The sequence below is a fragment of the Petromyzon marinus genome, chromosome 67 (genome assembly GCF_048934315.1).
Source record: "Petromyzon marinus isolate PM22_M1 ecotype Great Lakes invasive population chromosome 67, UKy_Petmar_22M1.pri1.0, whole genome shotgun sequence".
Lineage (NCBI taxonomy): Eukaryota > Metazoa > Chordata > Hyperoartia > Petromyzontiformes > Petromyzontidae > Petromyzon > Petromyzon marinus.
In genome coordinates, this window is record NC_133733.1 from 1,057,441 (window position 1) to 1,075,036 (window position 17,596).

At 49.7% G+C, this 17,596-nt stretch overlaps 1 protein-coding gene across 2 annotated transcripts in view; it reads right to left on the bottom strand.

Moving 5' to 3' along the window:
• SMG9 (SMG9 nonsense mediated mRNA decay factor) overlaps positions 1 to 12,829 on the bottom strand; it is a 46,061-nt gene extending 33,232 nt beyond the window's left edge. Inside the window, exons 1-2 of one of the 2 annotated variants that reach the window (XM_076054684.1) lie at positions 12,421 to 12,829; positions 3,275 to 3,310 (exon numbers count right to left, since the gene is read on the bottom strand). In XM_076054684.1, the coding sequence (XP_075910799.1) occupies positions 3,275 to 3,310; positions 12,421 to 12,480 (96 nt within the window). In that variant the 5' untranslated portion in view covers positions 12,481 to 12,829. The remainder of the gene's footprint in view (positions 1 to 3,274; positions 3,311 to 12,420) is intronic. The other variant, XM_076054683.1, reaches the window with a different exon arrangement.
• Between the last annotated feature and the right edge of the window lie 4,767 nt (positions 12,830 to 17,596).

Below are 17,596 nucleotides of genomic sequence, written 5' to 3' on the forward strand. Positions count from 1 at the left end.
TAGATGTAGATGCCACTGGTTCTTCACGTTCTGTAGATGTAGATGCCACTGGTTCTTCACTGCAGATGTAGATGCCACTGGTTCTTCACGTTCTGCAGATGCCACCGATTCTTCATGTTCTGTAGATGTAGATGCCACTGGTTCTTCACTGCAGATGTAGATGCCACTGGTTCTTCACGCTTTGCAGATGTAGATGCCACTGGTTCTTCACGTTCTGTTGATGTAGATGCCACTGGTTCTTCACGTTCTGCAGATGTAGATGCCACTGGTTCTTCACATTCTACAGATGTAGATGCTACTGGTTCTTCACGTTCTGCAGATGTAGATGCCACTGGTTCTTCACATTCTGCAGATGTAGATGCCACTGGTTCTTCATGTTCTGCAGATGCAGATGCCACTGGTTCTTCACATTCTGCAGATGTAGATGCCACCGATTATTCACGTTCTGTAGATGTAGATGCCACCGATTATTCACGTTCTGTAGATGTAGATGCCACTGGTTCTTCACGTTCTGCAGATGTAGATGCCACTGGTTCTTCACGTTCTGCAGATGTAGATGCTACTAGTTCTTCACGTTCTGCAGATGTAGATGCCACCGGTTCTTCACTTTCTGCAGATGTAGATGCCACCACCGCCATTCATTGCACGGCGGCTGAACTTACGACTCTCGGTCCGAACAGGCAACTGGACATGTGGACATCTTTGTTTGTATCTCTGAATGTGCGTAAGTCGAGGCGTCCCTGCGCGTGTGTGGTGACACAGCGCCAACTGCTGCCCAGCAGCGGCAACCGCACTGGACAGCTCGCGCACGCGCCGACGAGCGCACGCACGGCGTGCGTGCCGGCAGGGCGGAGGAACTGGGGCAAGGGGTCACGGAAGACCTCATCGGGAGAGCCCCTGGCACCCGCTGGTGACTTTGAGAAGGGTAGAATAACAGCAGCGGAGAGCGACAGAACTCCGGGCTGCCGCCTCCGGGAGTGGACTCATCCCGCCATCGCCGCCTTCATCGCTCGATAGCTGCGCGGCATGGACGGCTGTCGGCCGCCGCGGCCGGCGCCGCCGGTGCAACGCGGTTAGGGTTGCGCCTAGGCTGGGCTGCACGGCAGCGAGGGGGAAGGAGACGAGCCTGTGCGCGGACTGCCGAAAAGTGTTGCGGCAAAGAAGGCGCCTTCCTGCAACGACCTCGTCTCAGACTTGTGCTACACGACACGTGCATTTAAATGTTGATTTAAAGCTTTCGTGACTGCAGTAATTCATATTCTTAGCTCCTCGGGTAAAGTCACGTTGAAGAGAAACAATAAAATAATAATAAAATATATATAAAACAATAAAAAAAATTCTCACGACGTTTCGACCATAACGCAAACGGTCATCATAGGTGATGACCGTTTGTGTTATGGTCGAAACGTCGTGAGAATTTGTATTTGTTTTATATATATTTTATTACTTTATTGTTTCCCTTCAACGTGACTTTACCGAAAGAGCTAAGAATATACACGTGCATTGTCTTCGTAGCGTTCGCCATCTGGCGCTGTTCTCTGGTCTGACACTGGGAGTGAGACTCGGCGATGAAGAAGGCCGCCGTCTCCAGTGTAGGCCAAACCCGTTTCCAAGACAACGCATGACGCTATTATTATCGGAGCATGTTTGTTTGCATGTTGTGGCACACGTACCGCGTGTGGTTAAAGCAGACTTGATGATGCCTTGCAATAGGCGTGTGTGCGTGTGTGTGTGTTCTCCGTTTGGTGTTTGAACATCTCAACACAACTGCTGTTTTATTGCCAGAGAGGGTGAAAACCCATTCTCATTACTGACACTTTAAGACTGGCCAAAGAAGGTCCCACCGATAGGAATTACACGAACTTATTCAATGTCGTTATTTGCTTAATTTGTAAAGAGTCATACTTAAGTGACTTGGTCAGCCCTCTCTCCGTTGCGTCGCCCTATCATGAAGTTGTCGTGTAGTGAACTTGCCGCTGAAACCATGCACTTATTGGCGGCCGAGTCAACCTCGGGGGAGGCCGGGAATCACGTTCAGACGATCGGAGTCACCGGTGGTGTCGGTCGGTGGCCGTGAGCGGGGAATCGAATTCAGGTCTCTTTCGGGTTCGTAGCCCAGCGCTAACCACTGCGCCACCACTCCGCGCAAAGACAAAGGTCCCCCGTGTAGCTTCTAACAGACTGTAGGGGCAAGTGCTGTGAGTAGCGAGAAGCAGCAGCGCCTAAGAAGGTAGACACAGACAAAGATCCCCCGTGTAGCCTCTAACAGACTGTAGGGGCAAGTGCTGTGAGTAGCGAGTAGCAGCAGCGCCTATGAAGGTAGACACAGACAAAGGTCCCCCGTGTAGCCTCTAACAGGCTGTAGGGGCAAGTGCTGTTAGTAGCGAGTAGCAGCACCTATGAAGGTAGACACAAAGGTCCCCCGTGTAGCCTCTAACAGACTGTAGGGGCAAGTGCTGTTAGTAGCGAGTAGCAGAAGCACCTATGAAGGTATACACAGACAAAGATCCCCCATGTAGCCTCTAACAGACTGTAGGGGCAAGTGCTGTTAGCGAGCGCCTATGAAGGCCGGCATGGCACACGAGGGGATGGGTGGCCAGCACCACGCCTGGCCACCTTTGTCTCCCCGGTGGTGATGTTTACCACACACACAGCACCAGGTGACTCATTTGAGTCGACCCAGGGGAGGCCCAGAACCGGTTCACGCAATCGTCACCGGTTATACATACACACAAATACACATACACACAACAACCGCCATTCGCCACTAAGTGGCGGTGACGTCACCACGACGCTTGTGCCAGGCCATGTGCACCTTGAGGCCACGTGAAGTGTCGAACGCCCGCTGGCAGGAGGTCACGGGGCAGACCCAGGTGCCACGGGACGACTGACTGAGATGACTGAGATGACTGGCTGATGCACCACCTGTGCCCCCTACTGTGCCAACCTGCTGTGCCCTAGCCACCCGGCGCTCTGCTCGTTGTTGTGAGCGTCGCTTCTCCGCCCTCCGCTGTTGCTGGAGGGCGACTGCCTCCAACTAACCAAGTGGCGTCCTTCACGAGCCTCCTCCACAGAGGCCGATCTTGACACCGCTGGTACCGGTCATCGGCAAGTCCACTCAGCTCCACGTCGTCCCGTACCGCATCAGCTCCATCTCTTCTCCAGCCCGTGCAGTGGCAATTTATCCACCTCTATCTGGTCAAACAGAAGTTGCTTGGGCATGCGGTGGTGGCTGGGCATGCGGTCGACGTGACCCACGCATATACGCACTCACCTGTGTGTGAGAATCATCGGGACTTGCATTCCAGAGCTGCACCACACACAGAGAGATCACATCACTACCATCACTCACACACACAGAGATCACATCACTACCATCACTCACACACAGAGAGATCACATCACTACCATCACTCACACACACAGAGATCACATCACTACCATCACTCACACACAGAGAGATCACATCACTACCATCACTCACACACACAGAGATCACATCACTACCATCACTCACACACACAGAGATCACATCACTACCATCACTCACACACACAGATCACATCACTACCATCACACACACACAGATTACATCACTACCATCACTCACACACACTGAGATGACATCACTACCATCACTCACACACACAGAGATGACATCACTACCATCACTCACACACACAGAGATCACATCACTACCATCACTCACACACACACACACAGATCACATCACTACCATCACTCACACACACACAGAGATCACATCACTACCATCACACACACAGATCACATCACTACCATCACTCACACACACACAGATCACATCACTACCATCACACACACACAGATTACATCACTACCATCACTCACACACAGAGAGATAACATCACTACCATCACTCACACACACAGAGATCACATCACTACCATCACTCACACACACAGAGATCACATCACTACCATCACTCACACACACAGAGATCACATCACTACCATCACTCACACACACACAGAGATCACATCACTACCATCACACACACACGCACACACAGAGATCACATCACTACCATCACTCACACACACACACACAGATCACATCACTACCATCACTCACACACACAGAGATCACATCACTACCATCACTCACTCACACAGAGATCACATCACTACCATCACTCACTCACACACACACAGATCACATCACTACCATCACTCACACACAGATCACATCACTACTATCACTCACACACAGATCACATCACTACCATCACTCACACACAGAGATCACATCACTACCATCACTCACACACAGATCACATCACTACCATCACTCACACACACAGATCACATCACTACCATCACTCACACACAGAGATCACATCACTACCATCACTCACACACAGAGAGATCACATCACTACCATCACTCACACACACAAATCACATCACTACCATCACACACACAGATCACATCACTACCATCACTCACACACACACAGAGATCACATCACTACCATCACTCACACACACACAGATCACATCACTACCATCACTCACACACACACAGAGATCACATCACTACCATCACTCACACACACACAGATCACATCACTACCATCACTCACACACACAGAGATCACATCACTACCATCACTCACACACACACAGATCACATCACTACCATCACTCACACACACAGAGATCACATCACTACCATCACTCACACACAGAGATCACATCACTACCATCACTCACACACACACAGATCACATCACTAACATCAGTCACACACACAGAGATCACATCACTACCATCACTCACACACAGAGATCACATCACTACCATCACTCACACACACAGAGATCACATCACTACCATCAATCACACACACAGAGATCACATCACTACCATCACTCACACACACAGAGATCACATCACTACCATCACTCACACACACAGAGATCACATCACTACCATCACACACACACAGATCACATCACTACCATCATTCACACACACAGAGATCACATCACTACCATCACTACCACCATCACCACCACCATCACCACCAACAACATCACTCACTCACTCACAACAGACATCACATCACTACCATCACTACCACCATCACCACCAACATCACCACCATCACCAACATCACCACCATCATCATCAACATCACCACCATCATCAACATCACCACCCCCATCACCACCAACATCAACATCACCACCACCATCACCACCAACATCACCACCAACACCATCACCACAAACAACATCACCACCATCACCACCATCATCATCAACATCACCACCATCATCATCAACATCACCACCGCCATCACCAACATCACCACCATCATCATCAACATCACCACCATCAACATCACCACCATCAACATCACCACCACCATCACCACCACCATCACCACCACCATCACCACCACCACCATCACCACCACCACCAACACCACCAACAACATCACCACCATCACCACCATCACCAACATCACCACCATCGTCATCAACATCACCACCATCGTCATCAACATCACCACCATCATCAACATCATCATCACCACCATCACCACCATCATCATCAACATCACCACCATCATCACCACCAACACCAACATCACCACCATCAACATCACCACCATCATCATCAACATCACTACCATCATCATCAACATCACCACCACCACCATCAGCAACATCACCACCACCATCACCAACATCACCACCAACATCACCACCACCATCACCACCAACACCAACATCATCACCACCAATATCACCATCACCATCACCAACATCACCATCACCAACATCACCACCAACATCATCACCACCATCACCAACATCATCACCACAAACATCACCAACATCATCATCGTCACCACCATCACCAACAACATCACCACCACCAACATCACCACCAACACCACCAACATCATCAACATCACCACCATCACCAACATCACCACCACCATCATCATCACCACCATCATCATCACCACCAACATCACCAACATCACCACCATCATCACCAACATCATCATCACCAACACCATCACCAACACCATCACCACCATCACCAACATCACCACCAACACCACCAACATCATCACCACCAACACCATCACCACCACCATCACCACCAACAACATCACCACCAACACCACCAACATCACCAACATCACCACCAACACCACCAACATCATCACCAACATCACCACCACCATCACCAACAACACCACCACCACCACCACCATCACCACCACCACCACCACCATCATCACCAACACCATCAACAACATCACCACCATCACCACCATCACCAACATCACCACCATCGTCATCAACATCACCACCATCGTCATCAACATCACCACCATCATCAACATCATCATCACCACCATCACCACCATCAGCAACATCACCACCACCATCACCACCAACATCACCACCACCACCACCATCACCACCAACACCAACATCATCACCACCATCACCACCAACACCAACATCATCACCACCAACATCACCACCACCATCACCACCAACATCACCACCAACATCATCACCACCATCACCAACATCATCACCACAAACATCACCAACATCATCATCGTCACCACCATCACCAACAACATCACCACCACCAACATCACCACCAACACCACCAACATCATCAACATCACCACCATCACCAACATCACCACCACCATCATCATCACCACCAACATCACCAACATCACCACCATCATCACCAACATCATCATCACCAACACCATCACCAACACCATCACCACCATCACCAACATCACCACCAACACCACCAACATCATCACCACCAACAACACCATCACCACCAACAACATCACCACCAACACCACCAACATCACCAACATCACCACCACCAACACCATCACCACCAACAACATCACCACCAACATCACCAACATCACCATCACCACCATCATCACCACCACCAACATCACCACCAACATCATCACCAACATCACCACCACCAGCACCAACAACATCACCACCACCATCACCAACAACACCACCACCAACATCACCACCAACATCATCACCAACATCACCACCACCAGCACCAAAAACATCACCACCACCATCACCAACAACACCACCACCACCACCATCACCAACAACATCACCAACATCATCAACATCACCACCATCACCAACATCACCACCACCATCATCATCACCACCAACATCACCAACATCACCACCATCATCACCAACATCATCATCACCAACACCATCACCAACACCATCACCACCATCACCAACATCACCACCAACACCACCAACATCATCACCACCAACAACATCACCACCACCAACACCATCACCACCAACAACATCACCACCAACACCAACAACATCACCAACATCACCACCACCAACACCATCACCACCAACAACATCACCACCAACATCACCAACATCACCATCACCACCATCATCACCACCACCAACATCACCACCAACATCATCACCAACATCACCACCACCAGCACCAACAACATCACCACCACCATCACCAACAACACCACCACCACCAAGATCACTACCAACATCATCACCAACATCACCAGCACCAACAACATCACCACCACCATCACCAACAACAACACCACCATCACCAACAACATCACCACCAACATCACCACCAACACCATCAACATCATCAACATCACCACCATCACCACCATCACCACCACCATCATCATCACCACCAACATCACCAACATCACCACCATCATCACCAACATCATCATCACCAACACCATCACCAACACCACCATCACCAACATCTCCACCAACACCACCAACATCATCACCACCAACAACATCACCACCACCATCACCACCAACATCACCACCAACATCACCACCACCATCACCACCACCACCATCACCACCATCACCAACACCACCAACAACATCACCACCATCACCACCATCACCACCATCACCAACATCACCACCATCGTCATCAACATCACCACCATCGTCATCAACATCACCACCATCATCAACATCATCATCACCACCATCACCACCATCAGCAACATCACCACCACCATCACCACCAACATCACCACCACCATCACCACCAACACCAACATCATCACCACCATCACCACCAACATCATCACCACCAACACCACCACCATCACCACCAACATCATCACCACCATCACCAACATCATCACCACAAACATCACCAACATCATCATCGTCACCACCATCACCAACAACATCACCACCACCAACATCACCACCAACACCACCAACATCATCAACATCACCACCATCACCAACATCACCACCACCATCATCATCACCACCAACATCACCAACATCACCACCATCATCACCAACATCATCATCACCAACACCATCACCAACACCATCACCACCATCACCAACATCACCACCAACACCACCAACATCATCACCACCAACAACATCACCACCACCAACACCATCACCACCAACAACATCACCACCAACACCACCAACATCACCAACATCACCACCACCAACACCATCACCACCAACAACATCACCACCAACATCACCAACATCACCAACATCACCATCACCACCATCATCACCACCACCAACATCACCACCAACATCATCACCAACATCACCACCACCAGCACCAACAACATCACCACCACCATCACCAACAACACCACCACCAACATCACCACCAACATCATCACCAACATCACCACCACCAGCACCAACAACATCACCACCACCATCACCAACAACACCACCACCACCATCACCAACAACATCACCAACATCATCAACATCACCACCATCACCAACATCACCACCACCATCATCATCACCACCAACATCACCAACATCACCACCATCATCACCAACACCATCACCAACACCATCACCACCATCACCAACATCACCACCAACACCACCAACATCATCACCACCAACAACATCACCACCACCAACACCATCACCACCAACAACATCACCACCAACACCACCAACATCACCAACATCACCACCACCAACATCACCACCACCAACACCATCACCACCAACAACATCACCACCAACATCACCAACATCACCATCACCACCATCATCACCACCACCAACATCACCACCAACATCATCACCAACATCACCACCACCAGCACCAACAACATCACCACCACCAACAACACCACCACCACCAAGATCACCACCAACATCATCACCAACATCACCAGCACCAACAACATCACCATCACCAACAACACCACCACCATCACCAACAACATCACCACCACCAACATCACCACCAACACCACCAACATCATCAACATCACCACCATCACCACCACCATCATCATCACCACCAACATCACCAACATCACCACCATCATCACCAACATCATCATCACCAACACCATCACCAACACCACCATCACCAACATCACCACCAACACCACCAACAACATCACCACCACCATCACCACCAACAACATCACCACCATCATCACCACCACCAACATCACCACCAACATCATCACCAACATCACCACCACCAGCACCAACAACATCACCACCACCATCACCAACAACACCACCACCAACATCACCACCAACATCATCACCAACATCACCACCACCAGCACCAACAACATCACCACCACCATCACCAACAACACCACCACCACCACCATCACCAACAACATCACCAACATCATCAACATCACCACCATCACCAACATCACCACCACCATCATCATCACCACCAACATCACCAACATCACCACCATCATCACCAACATCATCATCACCAACACCATCACCAACACCATCACCACCATCACCAACATCACCACCAACACTACCAACATCATCACCACCAACAACATCACCACCACCAACACCATCACCACCAACAACATCACCACCAACACCAACAACATCACCAACATCACCACCACCAACACCATCACCACCAACAACATCACCACCAACATCACCAACATCACCATCACCACCATCATCACCACCACCAACATCACCACCAACATCATCACCAACATCACCACCACCAGCACCAACAACATCACCACCACCATCACCAACAACACCACCACCACCAAGATCACTACCAACATCATCACCAACATCACCAGCACCAACAACATCACCACCACCATCACCAACAACAACACCACCATCACCAACAACATCACCACCACCAACATCACCACCAACACCATCAACATCATCAACATCACCACCATCACCACCACCATCATCATCACCACCAACATCACCAACATCACCACCATCATCACCAACATCATCATCACCAACACCATCACCAACACCACCATCACCAACATCTCCACCAACACCACCAACATCATCACCACCAACAACATCACCACCACCATCACCACCAACATCACCACCAACATCACCACCACCATCACCACCACCACCATCACCACCATCACCAACACCACCAACAACATCACCACCATCACCACCATCACCACCATCACCAACATCACCACCATCGTCATCAACATCACCACCATCGTCATCAACATCACCACCATCATCAACATCATCATCACCACCATCACCACCATCAGCAACATCACCACCACCATCACCACCAACATCACCACCACCATCACCACCAACACCAACATCATCACCACCATCACCACCAACATCATCACCACCAACACCACCACCATCACCACCAACATCATCACCACCATCACCAACATCATCACCACAAACATCACCAACATCATCATCGTCACCACCATCACCAACAACATCACCACCACCAACATCACCACCAACACCACCAACATCATCAACATCACCACCATCACCAACATCACCACCACCATCATCATCACCACCAACATCACCAACATCACCACCATCATCACCAACATCATCATCACCAACACCATCACCAACACCATCACCACCATCACCAACATCACCACCAACACCACCAACATCATCACCACCAACAACATCACCACCACCAACACCATCACCACCAACAACATCACCACCAACACCACCAACATCACCAACATCACCACCACCAACACCATCACCACCAACAACATCACCACCAACATCACCAACATCACCATCACCACCATCATCACCACCACCAACATCACCACCAACATCATCACCAACATCACCACCACCAGCACCAACAACATCACCACCACCATCACCAACAACACCACCACCAACATCACCACCAACATCATCACCAACATCACCACCACCAGCACCAACAACATCACCACCACCATCACCAACAACACCACCACCACCATCACCAACAACATCACCAACATCATCAACATCACCACCATCACCAACATCACCACCACCATCATCATCACCACCAACATCACCAACATCACCACCATCATCACCAACACCATCACCAACACCATCACCACCATCACCAACATCACCACCAACACCACCAACATCATCACCACCAACAACATCACCACCACCAACACCATCACCACCAACAACATCACCACCAACACCACCAACATCACCAACATCACCACCACCAACATCACCACCACCAACACCATCACCACCAACAACATCACCACCAACATCACCAACATCACCATCACCACCATCATCACCACCACCAACATCACCACCAACATCATCACCAACATCACCACCACCAGCACCAACAACATCACCACCACCAACAACACCACCACCACCAAGATCACCACCAACATCATCACCAACATCACCAGCACCAACAACATCACCATCACCAACAACACCACCACCATCACCAACAACATCACCACCACCAACATCACCACCAACACCACCAACATCATCAACATCACCACCATCACCACCACCATCATCATCACCACCAACATCACCAACATCACCACCATCATCACCAACATCATCATCACCAACACCATCACCAACACCACCATCACCAACATCACCACCAACACCACCAACAACATCACCACCACCATCACCACCAACAACATCACCACCAACATCACCACCACCAACACCATCACCACCAACAACATCACCACCAACATCACCAATATCACCATCACCACCATCATCACCACCACCAACATCACCACCAACATCATCACCAACATCACCACCACCAGCACCAACAACATCACCACCACCATCACCAACAACACCACCACCAACATCACCACCAACATCATCACCAACATCACCACCACCAGCACCAACAACATCACCACCACCATCACCAACAACACCACCACCACCAACATCACCACCAACATCACACAGACTAGGCCTCACCTCCCGCCGTCGCCTAGCCCCGACCCGGCCTCCGGGCTGACTGTGCCCGGCTTCCCCCATGTCTCCCTCTCCACCTCACGGCGTCTCCACCACCTCCTCGTCCACCACCACCTCGTTCTCGGCCTCGTCCACCTCCTCCTCGTCCACCACCTCCTCGTCCACCTCCTCCTCGTCCACCCTTTCGGTCGCTGCCTCAATCTCGTCCGCTGGCGTCAGAGAGACACCGGGCACCGCGGGAGACTCGAAGTCAGAGACGTCGCCATATTGGGTAGGGAGGTATGGGCGCCATGTTGGATAGGGATGTATGGCTGACATGTTTGGTTAGGTTGGGGAGAGAAGTCGCCATGTTGGATAGGGATGTATGGCCGACATGTTTGGTTAGGGTGGGGAGGGAAGTCGCCATGTTGGATGGGGATGTATGGCTGAAATGTTTGGTTAGGGTGGGGAGAGAAGTCGCCATGTTGGATAGGGATGTATGGCTGACATGTTTGGTTAGGTTAGGGAGAGAAGTCGCCATGTTGGATAGGGATGTATGGCTGACATATTTGGTTAGGGTGGGGAGAGAAGTCGCCATTTTGGCTAGGGATCTATGGCTGACATGTTTGGTTAGGGTGGGGAGAGAAGTCGCCATGTTGGCTAGGGATGTATGGCTGACATGTTTGGTTAGGGTGGGGAGGGAAGTCGCCATGTTGGATAGGGATGTATGGCTGACATGTTTGGTTAGGGTGGGGAGAGGAGTCGCCATGTTGGCTAGGGATGTATGGCTGACATGTTTGGTTAGGGTGGGGAGGGAAGTCGCCATGTTGGATAGGGATGTATGGCTGACATGTTTGGTTAGATTTTGATTTAAAGCTTTCGTGACTGCAGTAATTTATATCCTTAGCTCTTTCGGTAAAGTCACGTTGAAGGGAAACAATAAAATAATAAAATATATATAAAACAATAAAGATTCTCACGACGCTTCGACCATAACACAAACGGTCATCAGGTGTGTCGGTTTGCATTAATTTATTTCTTTTTAAACGGTGTATTTATTTATTTAAAAAACGCCAGCGCCACGCGCAGCGATTTGGCAGTTTATTTAGAAGGACTAGTCCATGTATGTTCTGAAAAGAGGAAGGGGGAGACGAAAAATTAATGTATGCTGTCTGAAAGCCACTGTAACCGTGAACAATCAATTAAGACCTGAAATGGTTAATCAAATCTTTCCAATGATTGCTAAGCCAGAATCCATCTTCTCGGTTGAAATTGTCTCTGTGCTTGTATATGTGGATAGCCTCATGAACGAATCTCTCATGGTAGCCAGATGGCTTACAAATAACCTCTGTCTTGGAGAAGTCAATGTCATGTGAGCCTACTGAATTATAACAATGATCTGCCACGGCCGAGGTGTTGGTCCTACCGTGTTTAAGGTCTGCTTTGTGTTCACGAATGCGGTCCGAGACATGGCGTTTGGTTTCTCCAATGTAACTACTACCACAGAGGCAACTTAGTTTGTAGACACCAGGGTACACATCTTTTACAGACGGAACCAGATCACGGATTTTATGTAATGTGTTGAAACGGACCTGGATCTTGTTTATTCAAGATTTTGGAGATCGTTTTTTGTGATCCCCGCAATGTAGGGTAAAGTGATGGTTTTGAAAGGCTCCTCAAGAGGGTCCTTCTTCATGGTTTGAGTGATAGCTTTGCGGATTGTATAGTCGGAGTAACCATTAGCCTTAAGAGCTTGGTGTACGTGCTTGAGTTCACTGCCTATGTGTTCCTGGTCGGATATGCATTGGGCTCTATGGTACAGAGTATTGATGAGATAATTCTTCTGTGATGGATGGTGGTGGGAATCCGGTTTCAGATAAGCATCCGTATGGGTAGCTTTCCTGTAGACAGAGTGGCTCATTGAACCATCAGGTCTCTTTTTTATTAGGACATCCAAAAAAGGTAGCTTGCCATCTTTTTCGACTTCCATGGTAAATCTGATGGCTGGGTGTATGGAATTGATGTGGTCGAAGAATTGGTCTAGAGCAGGCCGGCCATGTGGCCAGATGAAAAAAGTGTCATTTCAAGTCTTAATTGATTGTTCACGCTTACGGTGGCTTTCAGACAGCATGCATTAATTTTTTCGTCTCCCCCCTCCTCTTTTCAGAACATAGATGGACTCGTCCTTCTAAATAAACTGACAAATCGCTGCGCGTGGCGCTGACGTTTTTTTATAAAAAAAATAAACACACCGTTTAAAAATAAATAAGTTAATGCAAACCGACACCTGATGACGACCGTTTGTGTTATGGTCGAAACGTCGTGAGAATTTTATTGTTTAATATATATTTTATTATTTTATTGTTTCCCTTCAACGTGACTTTACTGAAAGAGCTAAGAATATCTCTATCATCGTCATCATTGTCATCATTGTCATTATCATCATCATCGTCGTCATCGTGTTCATCATCGTGATCATCATCATCGTCATCATCATCATCACATCGTCGTCATCATTCTCGTCATCATCGTCGTCATCATCGTCATCTTCATCGTCATCATCACATCGTCGTCATCATCATCACATCATCATCGTCATCATCGTCGTCATCATCACATCATCGTCGTCATCATCATCGTCATCATCATCACATCGTCGTCATCATCATCACATCATCGTCGTCATCTTCGTAATCATCGTTGTCATCATCGTCATCATCACATCATCGTCGTCATCATCACATCATCGTCGTAAAAATTTTTTTAAAAACACAAGAGCAATACAATAACACTATGAGACATTATTGTAGATTTTAGGCAGGAAATGGCAGCAAATTCGTTTTCAAATTTAGAATTTTTTTCTGGGGGGGGTGACCCCCAGACCCCTGGAAGATTTAGCCCCCCACTCCCCCTGGAAGATTTAACCCCCCACTCCCCCTGGAAGATTTAGCCCCCCACTCCCCCTGGAAGATTTAGCCCCCCCAGACCCCCTGGAAGATTTAGCCCCCCAGACCCCCTGGAAGATTTAGCCCCCCAGACCCCCTGGAAGATTTAGCCCCCCACTCCCCCTGGAAGATTTAGCCCCCCAAACCCCCTGGAAGATTTAGCCCCCCACTCCCCCTGGAAGATTTAGCCCCCCCAGACCCCCTGGAAGATTTAGCCCCCCAGACCCCCTGGAAGATTTAGCCCCCCACTCCCCCTGGAAGATTTAGCCCCCCCCAGACCCCCTGGAAGATTTAGCCCCCCACTCCCCCTGGAAGATTTAGCTCCCCACTCCCCCTGGAAGATTTAGCCCCCCACTCTCCCTGGAAGATTTAGCCCCCCAGACCCCCTGGAAGATTTAGCCCCCCCACTCCCCCTGGAAGATTTAGCCCCCCCAGACCCCCTGGAAGATTTAGCCCCCCACTCCCCCTGGAAGATTTAGCCCCCCACTCCCCCTGGAAGATTTAGCCCCCCACTCCCCCTGGAAGATTTAGCCCCCCACTCCCCCTGGAAGATTTAGCCCCCCCAGACCCCCTGGAAGATTTAGCCCCCCCACTCCCCCTGGAAGATTTAGCCCCCCACTCCCCCTGGAAGATTTAGCCCCCCACTCCCCCTGGAAGATTTAGCCCCCCAGCCCCCCTGGAAGATTTAGTCCCCCCAGACCCCCTGGAAGATTTAGCCCCCCAGACCCCCTGGAAGATTTAGCCCCCCACTCCCCCTGGAAAGATTTAGCCCCCCACTCTCCCTGGAAGATTTAGCCCCCCACTCCCCCTGGAAGATTTAGCCCCCCACTCCCCCCCAATGTTGACTGCATGACTCCGGCCTTGGCCCACACCGTCCGCTGACAGAGCCCGAAGGGTTACGACTCCACCTCGACGTCAAATACCAAACTATTTTTGGTATTTGACCAGGTCAGGCCCACAGAGATTTGTAGATATTTTTTTTCAGAAGCGACCTGCCCATCACAAACTATATAGCTCACGGCTGTCAAACAACTCTAAAGACCGCCTGGTGGTAGTAACGTTAAGTCTAAACGTGGAGGAGCCGGAGAGAAACATCCACGCAGTGACCACAGGGAGAGAGAGAGAGACACGCAGACTCCAAATATACAGCAGCAGCAGCAGGCATCGTCAGGGTCAGGGGTCGAAACCCACGACCTCCTGTACACCAGGCGAGGTAGTTAACATCTCATAGCCACCGTGATGATGATGAGAGACACAGACCTCCTGTAGACCAAGCGAGGTAGTCAACATCTCATAGCCACCGTGATGATGATGAGAGACACAGACCTCCTGTACACCAGGCGAGGTAGTCAACATCTCATAGCCACCGTGATGAAGATGAGAGAAACAGACCTCCTGTATACCAGGCGAGGTAGTCAACATCTCATAGCCACCGTGATGATGATGAGAGACACAGACCTCCTGTATACCAGGCGAGGTAGTTAACATCTCATAGCCACCGTGATGATGATGAGAGACACAGACCTCCAGTAGACCAGGCGAGGTAGTTAACATCTCATAGCCACCGTGATGATGATGAGAGACACAGACCTCCTGTATACCAGGCGAGGTAGTCAACATCTCATAGCCACCGTGATGATGATGATGAGAGACATAGACCTCCTGTAGACCAGGCGAGGTAGTTAACATCTCCTAGCCACCGTGATGATGATGAGAGACACAGACCTCCTGTAGACCAGGCGAGGTAGTCAACATCTCATAGCCACTGTGATGATGATGAGAGACACAGACCTCCTGTAGACCAGGCGAGGTAGTCAACATCTCCTAGCCAACGTGATGATGATGAGAGACACAGACCTCCTGTATACCAGGCGAGGTAGTTAACATCTCATAGCCAATGTGATGATGATGAGACACAGACCTCCTGTATACCAGGCGAGGTAGTCAACATCTCATAGCCACCGTGATGATGATGAGAGACACAGACCTCCTGTAGACCAGGTGAGGTAGTCAACATCTCATAGCCACTGTGGTGATGATGAGAGACACAGACCTCCTGTAGACCAGGCGAGGTAGTTAACATCTCATAGACCACCGTGATGATGATGAGAGACACAGACCTCCTGTAGACCAGGCGAGGTAGTTAACATCTCATAGCCACCGTGATGATGATGAGAGACACAGACCTCCTGTAGACCAGGCGAGGTAGTCAACATCTCCTAGCCACCGTGGTGATGATGAGAGACACAGACCTC